We start from the raw sequence: 19,803 nt of genomic DNA on the forward strand, positions 1-19,803 counted from the left end.
GAAATTTTTTCCCTCAAAAACTCGGCAGTTGAACCCACTCCGCCTTTTCCTGGGGTACAGAAGGGACAAACGGCTGGGAATAAATGAGACTTGGAGAGGGATGAACCGGGAGAGCAGACGGTGCCTCCGGCATCTTCTGTTCCAGCGTGGGATGGGTGACAGGATGTGCTTCCCTGTGCCTTGGGAACAGCAAATTCCAGCTCGGATCCCCTCCTGGGAGCCGGGCAGCTCCATCAAAATCCATCTTTGCTCTTCCTCCTCCTGAGTGCCCCAAGGAGCAGGAGAGAGGAGGTGAGAATCCAACGTGCCGGGGAAGAATTCCTCACAGGAGAATTTCTTCCAAATATCCAACCTCAAGGGCAGGGACGCCTTCCACTATCCCAGGTTGCTCCAAGCCCTGTCCAACCTGGCCTTGGACGCTTCCAGGGATGGAGCAGCCACAGCTTTTCTGGGAATTCCATTCCAGAGCGCCTCACCACCCTCACGGTCAAGAATTCCTTCCCATTATCCCATCCAACCCTGCCCTCTGGCAGCGGGAAGCCATTCCCTGTGTCCTGTCCCTCCATGCCTTGTCCAGGATCCAACCCCATCCACCCCGTCCCATCTCCATCTCTCGAGCACTTGGCAATATCCATCCTCCAGGCCCGGGAGCTTTGGCGCCAACAATCCCAAATTTTGGTGGAATTCTGACCCCCGCACTGTGATCTTTCTCCCCGCAGGACCTCATCCCTGCGATGGAACGCCGGCACCAAGGAGCGGATGCTGATCAAGGTGACGGATCGGGAGCCCAGCTTCCTCCTCCACCAAGGCAACGGCTACGCCCCGGAAAACCAACCCGGCTCCCGCTCCCGCCGGCCCTCGGGCGGACAGCAGTCGCCCAACCTCCAGACCTTCTCCTCGGACGCCGACAGCTCCGTCTTCTTCCCGGAGAGGAAGCAGTCGCCCTTCCTGAAGAGGGCCGAGCACGTGGGCAGCTGCTCGCCGCTGCTGGGCCGGGGCGACTCCTTCTGCTCGCCGCTCCAAGCCCAGCACCGCAAACATTCCAGCGAATCCCAGCCCTCGTCGCCCCGCTACGCCTACGAGCCGCCGCTCTACGAGGAGCCCCCCATGGAATACCAGGCTCCCATCTACGACGAGCCGCCCGTGGACATGCAGTACGAAGCCAGCGGCAGCTACAAGGCCGGCTCGCCGCAGAAGTCGCCCATCCGCAAGCCTCACCCTTTCCTTCAGTCGCCCAAGCAAGGCTCCAACTCGCCCTACCAGCAGCTGGTGCTCACCAAGCAGAAATGCCCCGACCGCTTCATGAGCCTGGAATACAGCCCGGCCGGCAAGGAATACGTCCGGCAGTTGGTCTACGTGGAGCAGTCGGGCTCCAGCCCCAAGATGAAGACGGGCTTGAGGCACAAATATTCCCCCAACCCCATCGGCGGCTCCTACTCGCTGCAGCACAGCCCCTGCCTGGTGCGGGACCAACGCCTGGAGATCAAGTCGGGCGACTACAGCAGCATGGAGGGACCCGACTTCTGCCCCGGCCCCGCGGGGGCTCAGGTGGCCCAGGGCGAGGACTCCATGTCGTGGTCCAGCCAGCAGGACACCCTGTCCTCCACCGGTTACTCGCCCTCCACCAGGAAGAGGAAAAGCCGGAAGCCTTCGGTGAACCACGACGCCAACGCCTCCTCCACGGACGGCTCGGGGGAGCGGGAGGTGTTGGGAGAGCTGGGTGAGGAACGAGCCACGCCGGGGCCCACCAGGTCGCCGATGAACCGGACGGAGAGCAAGGCGGCCGAGGCGGAGGCGGCGCGGGGGTTCCCGGAGCCGTTCCTGGCGCAGGCGCGGCTGGCGTGGGAGGCGCAGCAGGCCCACTACCACATGAAGCAGAGGAGCAGCTGGGATTCCCAAAAGGACGGTTCGGGCTACGAGAGCGACGGAGCCCTCCCGCTGCCCATGCCAGGCCCGGTGGTGAGAGCCTTCAGCGAGGACGAGGCGTTGGCGCAGCAGGAGAACAAGCACTGGAAGAGGAACACCTTCGAGAAGCTGGGCTTCCCCCAGATCCTGCTGGAGAAGAGCGTCTCCGTCCAGACCAACCTGGCCTCCCCCGAGCCATACCTGCATCCATCTCAGGTAACGCCCTCCTTGGGAAGGTTCTCGGTTTTGGGGGTCTTCAGCAGTTCCTTCTGCTCCAGTGGAGATCCAGTGGGATGGTCCCTGGGGTGATCCCGCACCAGGGATTGGGCGCAGGGATCTCTGTGCTGTGGCTTCTCCTGCCTCGGTGTGGGGCAGATCCTGGAGCCACAAAGCTCCCAGGAGGTTCCTGAGTGCCCATCCCTGGATGATCCCTCAGGGAAGTTGGTCCTTGCCAAGGTGGTCCCTCAAAGAAGCCGGTCCTTAGCAAAGTGGTCCCTCAAAGTTGGTCCTTGCCAAGGTGATCCCTCAAAGAAGTTGGCCCTTGGCAAGGTGGTCCCTCAAACATGTTGGCCTTGGCCAAGGTGGTCCCTCAAAGAAGTTGACCTTTGCCAAGGTGGTCCTTCAAAATTGGTCCTTGCCAAGGTAGTTCCTCAAAGATGTTGGCCTTGGCCAAGGTGGTCCCTCAAAGAAGTTGGTCCTTGCCAAGGTGGTCCCTCAAGGAAGTTGGTCCTTGCCAAGGTGGTCCCTCAAGGAAGTTGGTCCTTGCCAAGGTGGTCCCTCAAAGTTGGTCATTAGCAAGGTGGTCCCTCAAAACCTTGGGATGAAAGAGCCACCAGTTTTCCAGAATTTGTTTCCCAGGGTTGTGGGCTGCCTCCAGCCCTGAACTCCCGTTCCAGAGGAGACCCTGAGGCTCTGACCTGGAATTGCTGTGCACCCCATGTGCCCAGATTCCATCCCATCAGATGTTTCCCTGGTTCTTGGATTTCCTCCATCAGCTTCTGGATGTCCTCCATCAGTCCCTTCCCCTCCAGGGAAAGGCTGTCAGGGCTTCCAAGAAACAGGTGATGACAAATCCCACCTGGAAAGCTTCCTGGAAGATGGAATTTGGTGTCAGCAGGAAGGAGACCCTGGACACGGACCTGGGGAAACAGCAAATCATCTGGAAAATTCCCTTTTTGTCCATGGAAATTGGTGGAGTGCTGCATCCAAGGGCAGCAGAAGAAGATTCCTGAAGCACAAGGACTCCGTGCTGCACGAGGAGGTCCAAACCCAAAGCTGGAGAGCTCCAGATCCACTTTGGATCTTCATGCCAGGAGAAGAAGCTGCCACCACTGGTGATCCCACACCTTCTTCACAGAGCTTGGGACGTGGTGGGAATCTTCTCCACTCCCCAGAGGTTTCTGTCCTGGCGGTCCCATCTCTCATCCTCAACCTCGGGGACACCAAGGTGGTGGGACACTGGCACCGGTTTCCCAGAGAAGCTGTGGCTTCTCCGATCCCTGGAAGTGTCCAAGGCCAGGTTAGACAGGGCTTGGAGAAACCCGGGATCGTGGAAGGTGTCCCTGGCCACTGGAACGGGATGACCTTGAAGGTCCCTTCCAACCCAACCCCTTCCATGGTCATGGCTGTGGTGGTCACCAGTGGAGTGTCCCCACACTGAGGTGCATCCCAGCCCCATCCAGGTGGCTCCAGGACCTTCTCCCTTGAGGATTCCCTAATTCCTGAGGTGACTCCATGGTCACCCCATGGGACAGACAGGAGGTCACGGCCATTTGAGGTTGACACCTGATGGTTTATCCCCTTCTTGTAGGCCAGGGCATCCCCCAAGTTCGTTTAGGTGTTAATTAGAGCTAATTAGGGATGAAGTCAATTTCCTATTGGCTCTGGCAGCGGAGGATCCATCACATTTCACTTCCGGTGTCACTCCCTGGCCTGACCACGCTCTCCTTGGCTGGAGAAGGTTGATGTCCTCAACCAATGGGGTCATTTTCTTCTCTTGGTGGCTCTGGTCCAGCCCATGGCTCTTTTGGAAGAGCTGCGTCCCCAGCAGCTGCCAAGTGAGACCTTCGAGCATCTCCTGCACCTCCTTCCACCCAGGAAACCCCAGGTTGGAGGACACAGAAGGACCTTCGGGGTGAAGTGGCCTCCACAGGGACACCGGGGCTGGGTCCCTTGAGGGATGAAGGGTCCCCATCCCCTGTCCCTGCCATTGTCATCGCGGTCGTGATGGGAGTGGAGAAATGTCCATGGAGAGATCTCGAAATTGGAACGGGACGGGTTGTTGAAGAGACAAGAAACTTGACTTGCTTGAAGAAGCAGAAGCTCAGTAGAAGTTCAGCTGCCAGCAGCTCTGGTGGCTCTTTGGGTGGCTTCCTTGTCCCCTCCTGGATTTTCCACCTCCTGGGTCTTTCCACCTTCTGCTTTTCTTCTGTTCCTCATCTGAAGCCCAGCCCCGAGTCCGTGGCAGCACTGGAGTCACCTTGCCCGGGGCCACCAAGGTGGGGACAGCGGTGTCACCTCTGGATGGTGTGGCATGTCCTTCCCTGCCATGGGTCACGTCCCCAGGGCCCCCAAACCCAGGTGCTGCTGGCCTGGATGTGCAGGAGAGATGATGAAGCCACCTTGGCTGGCTGCAGGGCCACAGTCTTGTCCAATTGTCCATCCCAATTGTTGGCCTCCTCCGTGGTGGTCAGCAGCTGTTGGGGTGTCCCTCCACCCCTCCTGGGGTGACATCCCCAAGCTGTGCTGGTTCCGGCAGGAGGAGGACACTGGGCTCCTCTGGCTCCTTCCCAGCTGGCTGCTCTGCAGAGGTCAAGGTCAAACCCTGAGCATCTCCTGTCCCTCAGGAAGGTCAGAAGGACCATCCATGTCCTTGGTCATGGCTTGGAGGAGCCACCAGCCTCCTCCTGTGGCCGCAGAAGAACCACCCTGGAAGGTGATTTTGGGTAGAGGGATTTCCTGGGGGGCCCTTAAGGGTGGGTGTGTCTCCAGTGTCCCCAGAGGACAGGTGGAACCCGAAGCCACTCCCCCTTTGCTTCCCCCCATGTTGCCACCACCTTCCTCTGACCAAGTGTGGAGAGAGCCCGGCCTGTCACTCGTCCCCACCTGTCCCCTCCCTCCTGATGCCAATCGGTGCCAGAGCCCACCTTGGCTGCTGGCCAATCGTGCTCCACTTGGCCATGGTGGGATCGAGGAGGCTCCTTGGAGAGGACGAGGCTTATGGGAAGACCTCTGAATGCTGCAACGGTTGGTTGATTGATTGACTGATTGATTGATTGATTTGTTGGTTGATTGGTTGATTGATTGATTGATTTGTTGGTGGATTGGTTGCTTGATTGGTTGATTGATTGATTTGCTGGTTGATTGGTTGGTTTGTTGGTTCATTGGTTGATTGGTTTGTTGGTTGGTTTATCAGATTGATTAATTGGTTGGTTGGTTGGTTGGTTGGTTGGGTTGGTTGGTTGGTTGATTTCTTTGTTGGTTTCTCTTTTGTCAGTTGATTGATTGATCAGTTTGTTGCCTGATTTATTGTTTGGATGATTGGTTGATTGGTTGTTTTGTTGGTTGGTAGATTGACTGATTTGTTGATTGATAGGTTGGTTGGTTGGTTGGTTGGTTGGTTGATGGATTGGCTAACTGGTTGTTTCATTGGCTGGTTTGTTGATTGATAGGTTGGTTGGTTGGTTGGTTGGTGGATTGGCTAACTGGTTGTTTCATTGGCTGGTTTGTTGATTGATCAGTTTGTTGTTTGGTTGACTGATTGGCTTACTGGTTGCTTCATTGGTTGATTGGTTTGTTGATTGATCTATTGCTTGGTTGGTTGATTGATTGAGGCACTGATTGGTTGGTTGGTTGATTGGTTGCCTGATTGGCGTACTGGTTGGTTTGTTGGTTGATTGGTTTGTTGATTGATAGGTTGGTTGGTTGGTTGGTTGATGGATTGGCTTACTGGTTGTTTCATTGGTTGGTTTGTTGGTTGATTGGTTCATTGATTGATCATTTGGCTGGTTGATTGATTAATCTGTTGGTTAGCTGACTAATTGGTTTACTGGCTGTTTCATTTGATTGGTTTGTCAATTGATTGGTTATTTGGTTGGTTGGTTGGTTGGTTGGTTGGTTGGTTGGTTGGTCTGTTGATCTGTTGGTTGATTGATTGATTGAGCCATTGGTTGGTTGGTTAGTTGCCTGATTGGCTTACTGGTTGATTGGTTTGTTGATTGATCTATTGGTTGGTTGATTGATTGATTGAGCCATTAGCTGGTCGGCTCATTGGTTTATTGGCTGGTCTGTTTTTCAATCTGTTGCTCGATCAATCAATCAATCAATCGATCAATCACTCCATCAGCACTGCCACGGTTGATTGGTTTGTTGATTGATCTATTGGTTGGTTGATTGATTGACTGTTGGTTGGTTGGTTGCCTGAGTGGTTTACTGGTTGGTTTGTTGATTGATCAGTTGGTTGGTTGATTGATTGATTGATTGATTGATTGAGCCATTAGTTGGTTGGCTCATTGGTTCATTGGCTGGTCTATTTTTCAATCTGTTGCTCAATCAATCAATCAATCAATCACTCCATCAGCCCTGCCACAGTTGATCGGTTTGTTGATTGATCTATTGGTTGGTTGATTGATTGATTGAGCCATTAGTTCATTGGTTCATTGATTTATTGGCTGGTCCATTTTTCAATCTGTTGCTTGATCAATCAATCAATCGATCAATCACTCCATCAGCACTGCCACAGTTGATCGGTTTGTTGATTGATCTATTGGTTGGTTGATTGATTGATTGAGCCATTAGTTCATTGGTTCATTGATTTATTGGCTGGTCCATTTTTCAATCTGTTGCTTGATCAATCAATCAATCGATCAATCACTCCATCAGCACTGCCACGGTTGGTTGGTTTGTTGATTGATCTATTGGTTGGTTGATTGATTGAGCCGTTGGTTGGTTGGTTGCCTGAGTGGTTTAATGGTTGGTTTGTTGATTGATCAGTTGGTTGGTTGGTTGGTTGATTGATTGAGCCATTAGTTGGTTGGCTCATTGGTTCATTGGCTGGTCTATTTTTCAATCTGTTGCTCGATCAATCAATCAATCAATCAATCAATCACTCCATCAGCACTGCCAGGGTTGATTGGTTTGTTGATTGATCTATTGGTTGGTTGGTTGATTGAGCCATTAGTTCATTGGTTCATTGATTTATTGGCTGGTCTGTTTTTCAATCTGTTGCTCGATCAATCAATCGATCGATCGCTCGATCGATCACCCCCACCCTGCCGGCCCCGCTGACCTGTCCCGCCTGTTGTCCCGCAGTCCGAGGACCTGGGCGCGTGCGCGCAGTTCGAGAGCAGCCGGCAGACGCGGAACATGATGCCGAGCGCCAGCTGCGTCTTCCCCACCTTCAACCTGCGCAAGCCCTCCTCGGAGACGGACATTGAGAACTGGGCCTCCAAGCACTTCAACAAGCACACCCAAGGGCTCTTCCGGCGCAAGGTCTCCATCGCCAACATGCTGGCCTGGAGCAGCGAGTCCATCAAGAAACCCATGATCATGACCAACGACCGCAACGTCAAGAAGGAGGCGTGCGAGATCTTCAAGCTCATCCAGATGTACATGGGCGACCGGCGGGCCAAGACGGACCAGCTCAACGTGGCCTTGGAGATCGCCACCAAAGGCTGGAGCATGCAGGGGCTGCGGGACGAGCTCTACATCCAGCTGTGCCGGCAGACCACCGAGAACTTCCGTTACGAGAGCCTGGCCCGCGGCTGGGAGCTCATGGCCATTTGTTTGGCCTTCTTCCCACCCACTCCCAAATTCCATTCCTACCTTGAAGGATACATTTACCGGCACATGGATCCGGTGAATGACACCAAAGGTAAGTGAGGAACCGCGGCCCGGTGGCTTCTGTGGTTGTCCTCCATGCCTGGAAGCGTTTCCAGGCCGGGTTGGGTGGGGATTTGGAGAGAGCTGGGATAGGGGAAGGTGTCCCTGGATGGTCTCTGCGGTCTCTTCCAGGCTAAACCATCCCATGATTCCACGTCCCAACCCGTTGATTTGGTTCCTTTCCTCTTGGATGAGCCTCCTCATGGAAAGGTGGATGAGGAACTCATCCAGAGCATCTCCTGGAGGTGCACCTGGTGCTGTGGGGCATTTCCCACCCTTCTTCCCGGAAATCCAACGGGAGATCCAAGAGGAAATGAGCTTTGACGCCTTTGTGGGATCAGTGTCACCTCCGCTCCTGGAACTTCTCCCATCCCCTGAAGTTCCATCCAACCCAAACCATTCCAGGATTCCATGGTTTCCATCACTCCCACCTCCAGATGTCTCTCCTCGAGTAGCTTTGGATCCAAAATTCCAGGATTCCATGGTTTCCATCACTCCCACCTCCAGATGTTTCCTCTGGAATAGCTTTGGACCCAAAATTCCAGGATTCCATGCTTTCCATCATGCCCACCTCCAGATGTTTCCTCTCCAGTAGCTTTGGATCCCAAAAAAACCCCAGTGTTGGGATGGAACCCAGAAGATTCCCATCTCCTGAGGTTTTAGGTCATGTCCCAGAGGAGGAGACAGAAATTTGAGAAATTTGGGAATTTTAGGGGATGCTTTCCAACCTTGGGATTGGTTGTCCCAAATCCTTCGCCCTCTGGACGTCCCCATGAGTCGATGCCACCTCCTGGTGGGTCATGGGATGAGGTGGGACTGGGGGTCCAGGAGGATTTGGGATTTTGGGGATTTTGGATCCCAAATTTCTCCCGGGGTTCCGAGATGTCCTTCAGCTCCAGGAGGGGACACCAGGAGATGATCCCAGCCCACGTGGCCACGGGAGGTGGAGAAGACCCCATGGGCCATTCCGGGAATGTCGGGGTGGGTCGGGTTGGTCCCACCAGAGGTGCCAAAGTCATTTCCCGCCAAAGGAGAGGCTCCGCCCCCAACTCCCCGCCAGCCAATCAGAGCCCTTCCCTGGGAATTCCCCAATTCCGCCCTTGTTCTGAGTTTTCCGTGGTTTTTCCCGGAATTTCGTTGTCTTTGTGTTGATTGGTTTCGTTGTCGATGTCGATTTGTTTTAATTTGCATTTTCGAGTCCGTCTCATTTTGGTTGAATTTGCATTTTCATTGTCGTTTCAATCGCGTTTTTATTTCCATTTTATTTTTTGTTTTCTTCCTTTTACTTTCAGTTTTTTGACATTTAAATTTTGATTTCGATTTTAATTTTGATTTTGATTTTGATTTTGATTTTAATTTTGATTTCGTTTTCTTTTCTCCATCTCCATCCCACCCCGCCCCGCTCCCCATTCCCGTCGTTGGTTCCCGCGGGAATTCCCGGTGCTCCCCCCCAGTCTCGCGGCACCTCCGGCACCTCCTGGCAAGGACCAATCAGAAGAAACCCAAATTGCGAAAGAAACCAAAGCCCCAGAGCGAGGAGATCCCGGGTAGGGAGCCCAGAATTCCCACAACGCCCCGGGGCACCGGGGGACGGGGCTCGCTGATTAATTAATTAATTAATTAATTGGGGTAGCTAATAACAGTCAGATAGAGCTGGTGCCATTTATTTATTAATATTATTGCTATTAATATTAGTGGTGTTGTTAGTGTTGGTATTAGTGATAATATTATTATTGCATTAATTGGGGTAATTAATAGGGGTCAGATAGAGCTGGTGCCATTTATTTATTAATATTATTGCTATTAATATTAGTGGTGTTGTTAGTGTTGGTATTAGTGATAATATTATTATTGCATTAATTGGGGTAATTATTAGGGGTCAGATAAAGTTGGTGGAGTTTATGTAATAATAATATTATTATTAATATTAGTACTAATATAATTAGTGCTAGTATTACTATTAGTGTTGGTATTAGTATTAATATTTTTCTATTAATTGGGATAATTAATAGCGGTGAGATAGAGCTGTTGTCCTTTAGATATGAATATTATTATTGATATTATTAGTATTAGTGTTGATATTAATCTTAGGATTAGCATTATTAGTCTTCGTACTAGTATTAACAATATGATTGCATTAATTGGGGTAATTAATAGGAGTGACATAGAATTGGTGTCATTTATGGAATATTATTATTAGTGTCGGTATTAATATCAGCGCTAGTATTATTAGTATTGGTATTAGTAATAATATTGTATTAATTTGAGTAATTAAAAGGGGTCAGATATAGGTGGTGTAATATATGCAATACTATTAATACAATTAGTAGAATTAGTGTTGGTATTAATATTAGTGTTAGTACTATTAGTATCGGTATTAGTATTAATATTATTAATGCATTAATTGCGGTAATTCATATGGGGGAGATAGAAGTGGTGTCGTTTAGGTATTAATGTTATTATTTATAATATTAGTGTTATCAGTATTAGTGTGGGTATTAATAATAGCGTTAGTGTTGTTAGTATTGGTATTAGTGTTACTATTATTATTAATTTGTATAAATTATATTATTAATTACCCCAAATAATTGTATTATTTGGGGCAATTAATAGGGATGAGATAGAATTGGAATTTATGTAATATTAGTAGTATTAGTGTTGGTATTAATATTAGCATTAGTGTTATTAGTATTGGTATTAGTAGTAATACCATTATTGCATTAATTGGGGTAATTAATAGGATTGAAGTACAGCTTCTTAATTTATGTAATATGATTGCTATTATTAATATTAGTATTGGCATTGGTAGTATTCTTATTATTAGCAACAGTATTAGTATTAGTATTAGTATTAGTATTAGTATTAGTATTAGTATTATGATATTAATTGGGGTAATTAATGCCATGAGATAGAGTTGGTGTAAATGATGTAGTAATAATATTGATAGTATTAATATTAGTAAAACTATACATATTATTTTTAGTATTAGGATTATATTAATAAAAATTGTAATATGGATGTCAGTATTAATATTAATTACAAGTATTAATATTAATAAATAATGCATCCTTTTTATTAATATTAGTATTTATACAAGCGCAAATATTGCACTAATATTAGTATTTAGCATTAATATTAATAGTTTTATTAGCATTCATAAATATTACTATTAGATTAGTAACAAATAGTAATATGTGTGTTATTATTAAAGCCAATATTAATAATAAATAGTCCCATTAGTAAATAATAATGGTAGGAGTAGTAAGAGTAACAGATAATAATATAAATATTATTTAAAATATTCTAAGTATTAGTAGTAATATTACTATCAGTATTAATATTAGTAGTAGTGTCAGTATTATAAAAAATCATAATATGGATGTTAATATTAATATTAATAAAATAGTAATGTTGCTAAATAATAATGGTGGGAGAAGTAATAGTAACCATAAAAGTAACAAATAACATTAATAATGTAATAAATATTGACTTAAATATTATTAATATTAGTATAATTTTAATATCAATATTAATAATATTAATTGGTAACACTGATTTAGTATTAGTATTAATATTAATAAGAAATAGTAATATAAATAAATAAAATTGGAGGAGTAAAAATAACATTATAATAGTAATAATTTAATTTTTTATAACAATCATTATCATTAATATGCAATCATTTACAATTATATTTATTTCTATTATATTTATATTCATTATGATAATTATATTATAATTATATTCATTATGATAATTATAATTAATTATAACAATAATTCTCCTGTAAAACAGTAATTTTCTGATTAATTAATAAATTTTTTTTATATACAGACTATAATACATGATGATGTATTTATATATAAAACAATAATCTAAAATTACCATAATTAGTTGTTAAAATTAATAAAATATGCATTTATATATATTAACAATAATTATATATTTATATTTATATTATTAAAAGTTATTATTAACAATGACTAAATTAAAATATATAATTTTATATTTGTTAATAAATATAGCATTATTACATTATGAATATTGTAATTATTAAATATTAATGATATATTAATACTTACAATATCATTCATAAATTCATCCATTTAACACCAATAATTTTTAAAATTCATTAATTTATTACAATATATACTACCAAATCATATTAATTTAAATATTATAAATATAAACATTATAATTTAAAAATATTAAATTAATTATAATAACTTAATTAATATAATTATCATAACAATTTAATTGTTATAATTTATTAATTGAATAGAATTAATTTAATTTAGAAAATCCTCTAAAGTAAATTATAATATGGATTAATAATGATAATATTTATAATGGCAATTATTAAAAGTTAATAATAATGATCAATCAGTATATCATCTATAACTTTAACATTAAATATAAAATTATTTCATTATTAATATTTATTAATATGTACAATATTTAAAAATCCATTCATCTAAGATAATCAAGGAAATTACATTTAATTAAATAATTTTATTAATTAATTTATTACTTTCATATAATTAATATTATATAGTTAATAGAATTATTACAAGTTTAATAATACAATTCAATAGTATAATAATGTAATTTATTTATTTTATTGAATTAATTCGTGTCATTAATTAATGTGCAATTAATTAATTGATGAATTCCCCTCGGAGTCTCCGCTGGGACTGAGGGAAATTTGGGATCCACCAGGAGGAACCTCCAGGAACCAAGGGAGGGCCCGGGGAGCTCCAGGAGCTCCGGGTGGGGCTGGACCTTCACAAACCGGGATTGGATCCCATCGGATCCCATCGGATCCCACCAGGCCCCACCAAAATCCCATCAGGTCCCACCAGGTCCCACCAAAATCCCACCAGGTCCCATGGGATACCATCAGATCCCACCAGGTCCCACCAAAATCCCACCAGGTCCCACCAGGTCCCACCAGATCCCACCAGGTCCCACCAAAATCCCACCAGGTCCCACGAGATCCCACCAGGTCCCACCAGGTCCCACCAAAATCCCACCAGGTCCCACCAAAATCCCACCAGGTCCCACCCGATCCCACCAGGTCCCACCAAAATCCCACCAGGTCCCATGAGATACCATCAGATCCCCCCAGGTCCCATGAGATCCCACCAGGTCCCACCAAAATCCCCCCAGGTCCCACCAGGTCCCATCAGATCCCACCAGGTCCCACCAAAATCAGACCGGATCCCACCAGGTCCCATTGGATCCCACCAGGTTGCATCAGATGCCACCAGATCCCATGAAATCTCACCAAATCCCTTTGGATCCCACCAGGTCCCATCAGATTCCCACCAGGTCCCACTGGATCCCACCAGCTCCCACCAAATCCCATCAGATGCCACCAGATTCCATCAAATCCCTTTGGATCCCACCAAACCCCATCAGATCCCACCAGCTCCCACCAAATCCTACCAGGTCCCACCAGATGCCACCAAATCCCTTTGGATCCCACCAGGTCCCACCGACTCCACCCTCTGGAGGTCCTCAATCCATCTTCTCCTGGGCTCCATCCCAAAGTCCAGCCTGGTCTCCTGGCAGGGGTTTGGTTGAGATGGTCCTCAGAGGTCCCGTCCCACCCCAACCATTCCATGATTCCATCAGAGAATTCCATGATCTGAGGCCACCCGGTGGAGATGTCCAGAAGGTCCCACCAGGTCCCTGGGGCTGTTGGGATGGTCCAGAAGGTTCCACCAGGTCCCCAAGGCCCTGGGAATGATCCAGAAGGTTCCATCAGGTCCTCAGATCTTCTCCTGGGATGGTCCAGAAAGTTCCATCAGGTCCCCAGGGCTGTTGGGATTTTCCAGAAGGTGCCACCAGGTCTTCAGGGCTTCTCCTGGGATGGTCCAGAAGGTTCCACCAAGTCCCCAGGGCTGTTGGGATGGTCCAGAAGGTTCCATCAGGTCCCCAAGGCCCTGGGATGGTCCAGAAGGTTCCACCAAGTCCCCAGGGTTGTTGGGATGGTCCAGAAGGTTCCATCAGGTCCCCAGGGCTGTTGGGATGGTCCAGATGGTTCCACCAGGTCCCCAAGGCCCTGGGAATGGTCCAGAAGGTCCCACCAGGTCCCTAGATCTTCTCTTGGGATGGTCCAGAAGGTCCCACCAGGTCCCCAAGGCGCTGGGCATGATCCAGAAGGTTCCATAAGGTCCTCAGATCTTCTCCTGGGATGGTCCAGAAGGTCCCACCAGGTCCCCAGGGGTGTTTGGATCGGTGTCATCTCCTCACAGGAGGGCCTCAGGAAGAGGAGATGGGGTGAAGATGGAAGTGGTGGGATCTGGAGAAGACAGATGGGATGGGAGTGGTGACCATGGCAGTGGTGGCCCCCAAAAGCCACCCAAGATGAAGCCACCACGGAGCTACGGAGCTCCAGAGCTCCACCTTTGGTGGTTCCTCCAAGGTTCTTGTGAGGTTTGAGGGGGACGAGGTCTCTCTGTGAGTGGTGACAAGGATGGAGATGGAGCAGCACCGTGGGGAGGGGACAGGACCTCTTGCAGGTCCTGGAGGTGACATCCCACCATCCTGGAGGTGACATCCCAGCATCCTGGAGGTGACATCCCACCACCCAGCGTGTCTTCTCTTGCAGGGGTGGCCATCAGCACTTACGCCAAGTACTGCTACAACAAACTCCAGAAGGCGGCGCTGACTGGGGCCAAGAAGGTACCAGAACGTGGGGTGGGCCTGGGCAGGGGTGGACAAGGAGGGGACAAGGAGGTCACCTCCCACCGGGGTCATCCAGGAGCTTCTGGGATCGGGGAAGGGGCTGGAGGAGGGAGGTGGTGGAAGGAGGTGGTTGTGGTGAGGAGAACTTGTGGAGATCTTCTGGAGACCTGGAGATTTCTGGAGAGCATCTAAGGACCTTCAGGAGAACTTCTGGGAACCTTCTGGAAGATTTCTGGAGAACTTCTGGTAGGGAGCTTCTGGGAAGCTTTTGAGGATCTTCTGAAGAACCGAGAAACTTCTGGGAACCTTCTGGAAAGCTTGAAAGGATCTCCTGGGCACGTCTTAAAATCTGTCTGGAGACCTTCTGAGAGCTTCCTGAAGACTTCTGGAGACCTTCTGGAAATTTTCTGCAGAATTTCTGAGAACCTCGTGAACACCTTTAGGAGACTTTCTGGGAACCTTCTGGAAACTTTTTAAGGACCTTCTGTGGGCCTTCAGAAGGTGTTCCAGAGACCATCTGGAGATCTTCAGGAGACCCTCTGAAAACCTTCTGGGAATTTTCTAAGGAACTTCTGGAGAACTTTTGGGATTCTTCTGGAAACCTTCTGAAGACTTTCTGGAGACCTCTTAAGGACCTTCTGTGGATCTTCTGAAGACATCCTGGAGACTGACTGAGACCTTCTGGAGATCTTCTGGAAACTTTCTGGGGATCCTCTGGGAACTCTCTGAAGATCTTGTAGGGATCTGAAGGTGCTTTTAGGGATCTTTGGGAGAACTTCTGGGAGTCTTCTAGAGACCTTTTCTGAGGACTTTCTGGAGACCTTTAGGGGATTTTCTGAAGACATTCCATAGACCATCTGGTGAACTTCAGGACACCTGCAAACTCTCTGGACATGTCCTGGGAGCTTTCTAATGAACTTCTGGAGAGCTTCTGGAAACAGTCTGGAGACGTTCTGAAAACCTTATAGGGAGGGACCTTCTGGGAACTTCCTGAGGAACTCCTGGAGACCTTCTGGAAGCCCAGCACCGATGTTCAGCTTTCCAGAAGCATCCCAGAGCTGTGGCTCCTTCTCCTCCTGGCAAAACCCATCGGTGGAGATCCTTCAGCGTGGCCACGGTCCCACCAAGATACATGGGGTTGGATCCACTTGTGAATCAAGATGGTGGAGGGATGGATGATGGATGGATGGATCCATGGATGGATGGATGGATGGATGGATGATGGATGGATGGATGGATGGATGGATGGATGGATGGATGGATGGATGGACGATGGATGGATGAATGCTGGATGGATGGATGGATGATGGATGGATGGATGGATGGATGGATGGATGGATGGATGGATGGATGGATGGATGATGGATGGATGGATGGATGGATGGATGGATGGATGGATGGATGATGGATAGATGGACGGATGATGGATGGATGGACGGATGGATGGATGGATGGATGGATGGATGGACAGATGGATGGATGGATGGATGGATGGACGGATGGATGGATGGATGGATGGATGGATGATGGATGGATGGATGGATGGATGGATGGATGGATGGATGGATGGATGGATGATGGATGGATGGATGGATGGACGGACAGACGGATGGATGGATGATGGATGGATGGATGGATGGATGATGGATGATGGATGGATGGATGATGGATGGATGCATGGACAGATGGATGGACAGATGGATGGATGGATGGATGATGGATCCATGGATCCATGGATGGACAGATGGATGGACGGATGGATTGTGGTGGAACCATCTTGACCAAGTCTCCTGGAATCCATCCACGGCTCCATCCCCATGATCCTCTCCCATGGGTGGCTGCCTTTGAGCACATCCCACCCCGGCCACCGCCGAGGATGCCACCGGTGGGTGACCTCTGGTGTCTCCTGCAGGGCCTGAAGAAGCCGAACATCGAGGAGATCCGTCACGCCAAGAACGCCGTCTTCAACCCGTCCATGTTCGGCAGCTCCCTGCAGGACATCGTGGCCATGCAGAAGGAGAGGTACCCGGACCGGCAGCTGCCCTGGGTGCAGACCCGGCTCTCCGAGGAGGTCCTGGCGCTCAACGGGGACCAGACCGAGGGCATCTTCAGGTAAAGCCACCCCACGCTCGTGGGGACATCTCGTGGTGCTGGCAAGATGGAGGTTCTCATAAGGGCTGTCTCAAAATGGGGGAAGTTCGCGTTTCTGGGTGTTCTCCTCTGGTGGGTGCTCCAAGGTCATGGGGGTTTCCTTATGGTGGCCACCAAAGTTGTGGCAAGGTCTTGGTGGCACCATCCAGGTTCTCCTTGGTCCATAGAGGTTTCTCCATGGTGGCCGCCACAGTTATGGTGGGTTCTTGGTGGCACCAAGGTCCCAAAACAGCTCTGAGGCCATGGAGGTTTCTCCATGGGGGCCACCAGTCGTGGGTCCTTCCAACTTCTCCTCACTCCATGGTGGCCCCCACAGTCATGGTGAGGTCTGGGTGGCCACCATCCACTAGGTTCCCTCAACTTCTCCTTTCTCCAAGGCCATGGGGGTTTCTCCATGGTGACCACCAAAGTCATGGCAAGGTCTTGGTGGCACCAAGCTCCCAAAACAGCTCAAAGGCCATGGAGGTTTCTCCACAGTGGCCACCAGTCATGGTGGGGTATTGCTGGCACCAAGCTCCCAACATGGCTCCAAGGCCATGGAGGTTTCTCCCTGGTGTCCACCAGTCATGGCGGGACCTTGGTGGCACCAACAAGCTCCCAACATGGCTCCAAGGCCATGGAGGTTTCTCCACGGTGTCCCCCAAGATGGTCTCTTGGTGGCACCAACCATCTCCGTGCCCAGCTGATGTCCCCTCCCGGTTCTCCTGGAGCACCCAGATCTGTTGACCTGGGATGTCCCCATGGGTCCCTCTCCCACCAAGCCCTCCTCCCCCCGCAGGGTCCCCGGCGACATCGACGAGGTCAACGCCCTCAAGCTCCAGGTGGACCAGTGGAAGATCCCCACCGGCTTGGAGGACCCGCACGTTCCCGGTAGGACCTCGGGGGCGATGTTTGGCGGTGGGGGCGGCAGCTGCAGCGCCTGGACCATCTGACAGGTTGTCCTCTTGCCCGTGTCCTCCGCAGCGTCGCTGCTGAAGCTGTGGTACCGCGAGCTGGAGGAGCCGCTGATCCCCCACGAGTTCTACGAGCGCTGCATCTCCCACTACGAGAGCCCCGAGGCCGCCATCGCCGTCGTCCACTCCCTGCCCCGGATCAACAAGATGGTGCTGTGCTACCTCATCCGCTTCCTCCAGGTACGGCCACAGCCTCCCGGCGGCCCAGCAGGTGACCTCCAGCGCGGGTCGCCTCTCCTGACGTGGTTTTGGGTTCCACCAACCGACCCCAGCACCTCCGTCTCCGTTCTAGCACCCCATGAGTTCTTGCTCCCGGTGGCTCTCCTGGTTCCTTCTCCTGAGATGGTTTTGGGTTCTCCAGCTTCACCTCATGGTGACACGAGAACCAGGAGTTCCACCAATCCCATCATCGCCATCTCCTTTCTGCCACCCTATGAGTGGGTGCTTCTGGTGACCTCCAGGTCTGGTTGCTTCTCCCAAGGTGATTCTGGGTTCTTCGAGGTCACCATGAGAAGAACCAGGGGTTCCACCAATCCCATCACTTCCATCTCCCTTCTACCACTCCATGAGTTCTTGCCCCGGGTGACCTCCAGGTCTGGTTACTTCTCCTGACGTGATTTTGGGTTCTTCGAGGTCACCAGGAGAAGAACCAGGAGTTCCACCAACCCCATCACTTCTGTTTTTCTCCTACCACCCCATGAGCTGGTGCTCCTGGTTCCTTCTCCCGAGGTGGTTTTGGGCTCTTCAAGGTCACCATGTGGTGGCCACGAACCAGGAGTTCCACCAATCCCATCACCTCCATCTCCTCCTTCCAACCCATGAGTTGGTGCTCCTGGTTCCTTCTCCTGAGGTGCTTTTGGGTTCTCCAAGGTCATCACGTGGTGCCCAACAACTTGGAGTTCCACCAACCCCATCACTTCCATTTTCCTCCTTCACCCCATGCGTTGGTGCTCCTGGTGACCTCCTGCTTCTCTTGAGGTGCTGTTGGGTTTCCCAAGGTCACCACATGGTGGCCAAGAACCACGAGTTCCACCAACCCCATCACTTCCGTGTCCCTTCTACCACCCCATGAGTTCATGCCCCTGGTGACCTCCAGGTCTGGTTCCTTCTGACCTGGTTTTGGGTTCTTCGAGGTCACCATGTGGTGGCCAAGAACTGGGAGTTCCACCACTTCCATCTCCTTTCTACCACCCCATGAGTTCATGCCCCTGGTGACCTCCTGGTTCCTTGTCTTGAGGGGGTTTTGGGTTCTCCAAGGTCACCACAGGCTGACCCCCATCTCCCTCAAGAACCAGGAGGTCCATGTGGTGCTTCCACCCATCTCCCACCAGTCCCATCACCTCCAGGTGTTCATGGCCTTCTGGTCACCCTCCTGGTTCCTTCTCCTGAGGTGGCTTTTGGTTCTCCAAGGTCACCATGTGGTGGCCAAGAAGTGGGAGTTCCACCAATCCCATCACCTCCATCTTCTTCCTCCCCACCTATGAGTTGGTGCTCCTGGTGGCTCTCCTGGTTCCTTCTCCTGAGGTGGCTTTTGGTTCTCCAAGGTCACCATGTGGTGGCCAAGAACTGGGAGTTCCACCAATCCCATCTTCTCCATCTTTCTCCTCCAATTCCATGAGTTGGTGCTCCTGGTGACCTCCTGGTTCCTTGTCTTGAGGGGGTTTTGGGTTCTCCAAGGTCACCACAGGCTGACCCCCATCTCCCTCAAGAACCAGGAGGTCCATGTGGTCCTTCCACCCCTCTCCCACCAGTCCCATCACCTCCAGGTGTTCATGGCCTCCTGGTGACCCACCAGCTTCCTTCTCTTGAGGTGCTTTTGGGTTCCCTGGGGTCACCAGGTGGTGAAGAGCCAATTCCACATGGTCCTTCCACCCCTCTCCCACCAACCCCTTGACCTCCACTTTTCTCCTCCCACCGCCCGCAGGTCTTCGTGCAGCCGGCCAACGTGGCGGTGACCAAGATGGACGTCAACAACCTGGCCATGGTGATGGCCCCCAACTGCCTGCGCTGCCAGTCGGACGACCCGCGGATCATCTTCGAGAACACGCGCAAGGAGATGTCCTTCATCCGTGTCCTCATCCAGCACCTGGACACCAGCTTCATGGAGGGCGTCCTATAGCGGCCGCCACCGCGCCGTCCCCACCCCGCCACCCGGTCCCCTCCCAGGGTCACAGTCCCCAGGTGGTGGTGGCACCTGTCTCCACCGGGAAACAGGAGGTCC

The 19,803-nt window shown here is 49.7% G+C and overlaps 1 protein-coding gene across 3 annotated transcripts in view; it reads left to right on the top strand.

The window, feature by feature from the left end:
* Window positions 1–19,793, top strand: part of ARHGAP39 (Rho GTPase activating protein 39) — a 109,937-nt gene extending 90,144 nt beyond the window's left edge. For 2 of the 3 annotated variants that reach the window (XM_054514605.1, XM_036402734.1), the window contains exons 4-11: window positions 720–2,121; window positions 7,216–7,777; window positions 9,240–9,332; window positions 14,402–14,475; window positions 16,391–16,590; window positions 17,408–17,499; window positions 17,593–17,762; window positions 19,507–19,793. In XM_054514605.1, coding sequence (XP_054370580.1) covers window positions 720–2,121; window positions 7,216–7,777; window positions 9,240–9,332; window positions 14,402–14,475; window positions 16,391–16,590; window positions 17,408–17,499; window positions 17,593–17,762; window positions 19,507–19,701 — 2,788 coding nt within the window. In that variant the 3' untranslated portion in view covers window positions 19,702–19,793. The remainder of the gene's footprint in view (window positions 1–719; window positions 2,122–7,215; window positions 7,778–9,239; window positions 9,333–14,401; window positions 14,476–16,390; window positions 16,591–17,407; window positions 17,500–17,592; window positions 17,763–19,506) is intronic. The other variant, XM_036402716.1, reaches the window with a different exon arrangement.
* The last annotated feature ends 10 nt before the right edge of the window (window positions 19,794–19,803 follow it).

Source organism: Molothrus ater, chromosome 1 (genome assembly GCF_012460135.2).
Source record: "Molothrus ater isolate BHLD 08-10-18 breed brown headed cowbird chromosome 1, BPBGC_Mater_1.1, whole genome shotgun sequence".
In the NCBI taxonomy this organism is placed as follows: domain Eukaryota; kingdom Metazoa; phylum Chordata; class Aves; order Passeriformes; family Icteridae; genus Molothrus; species Molothrus ater.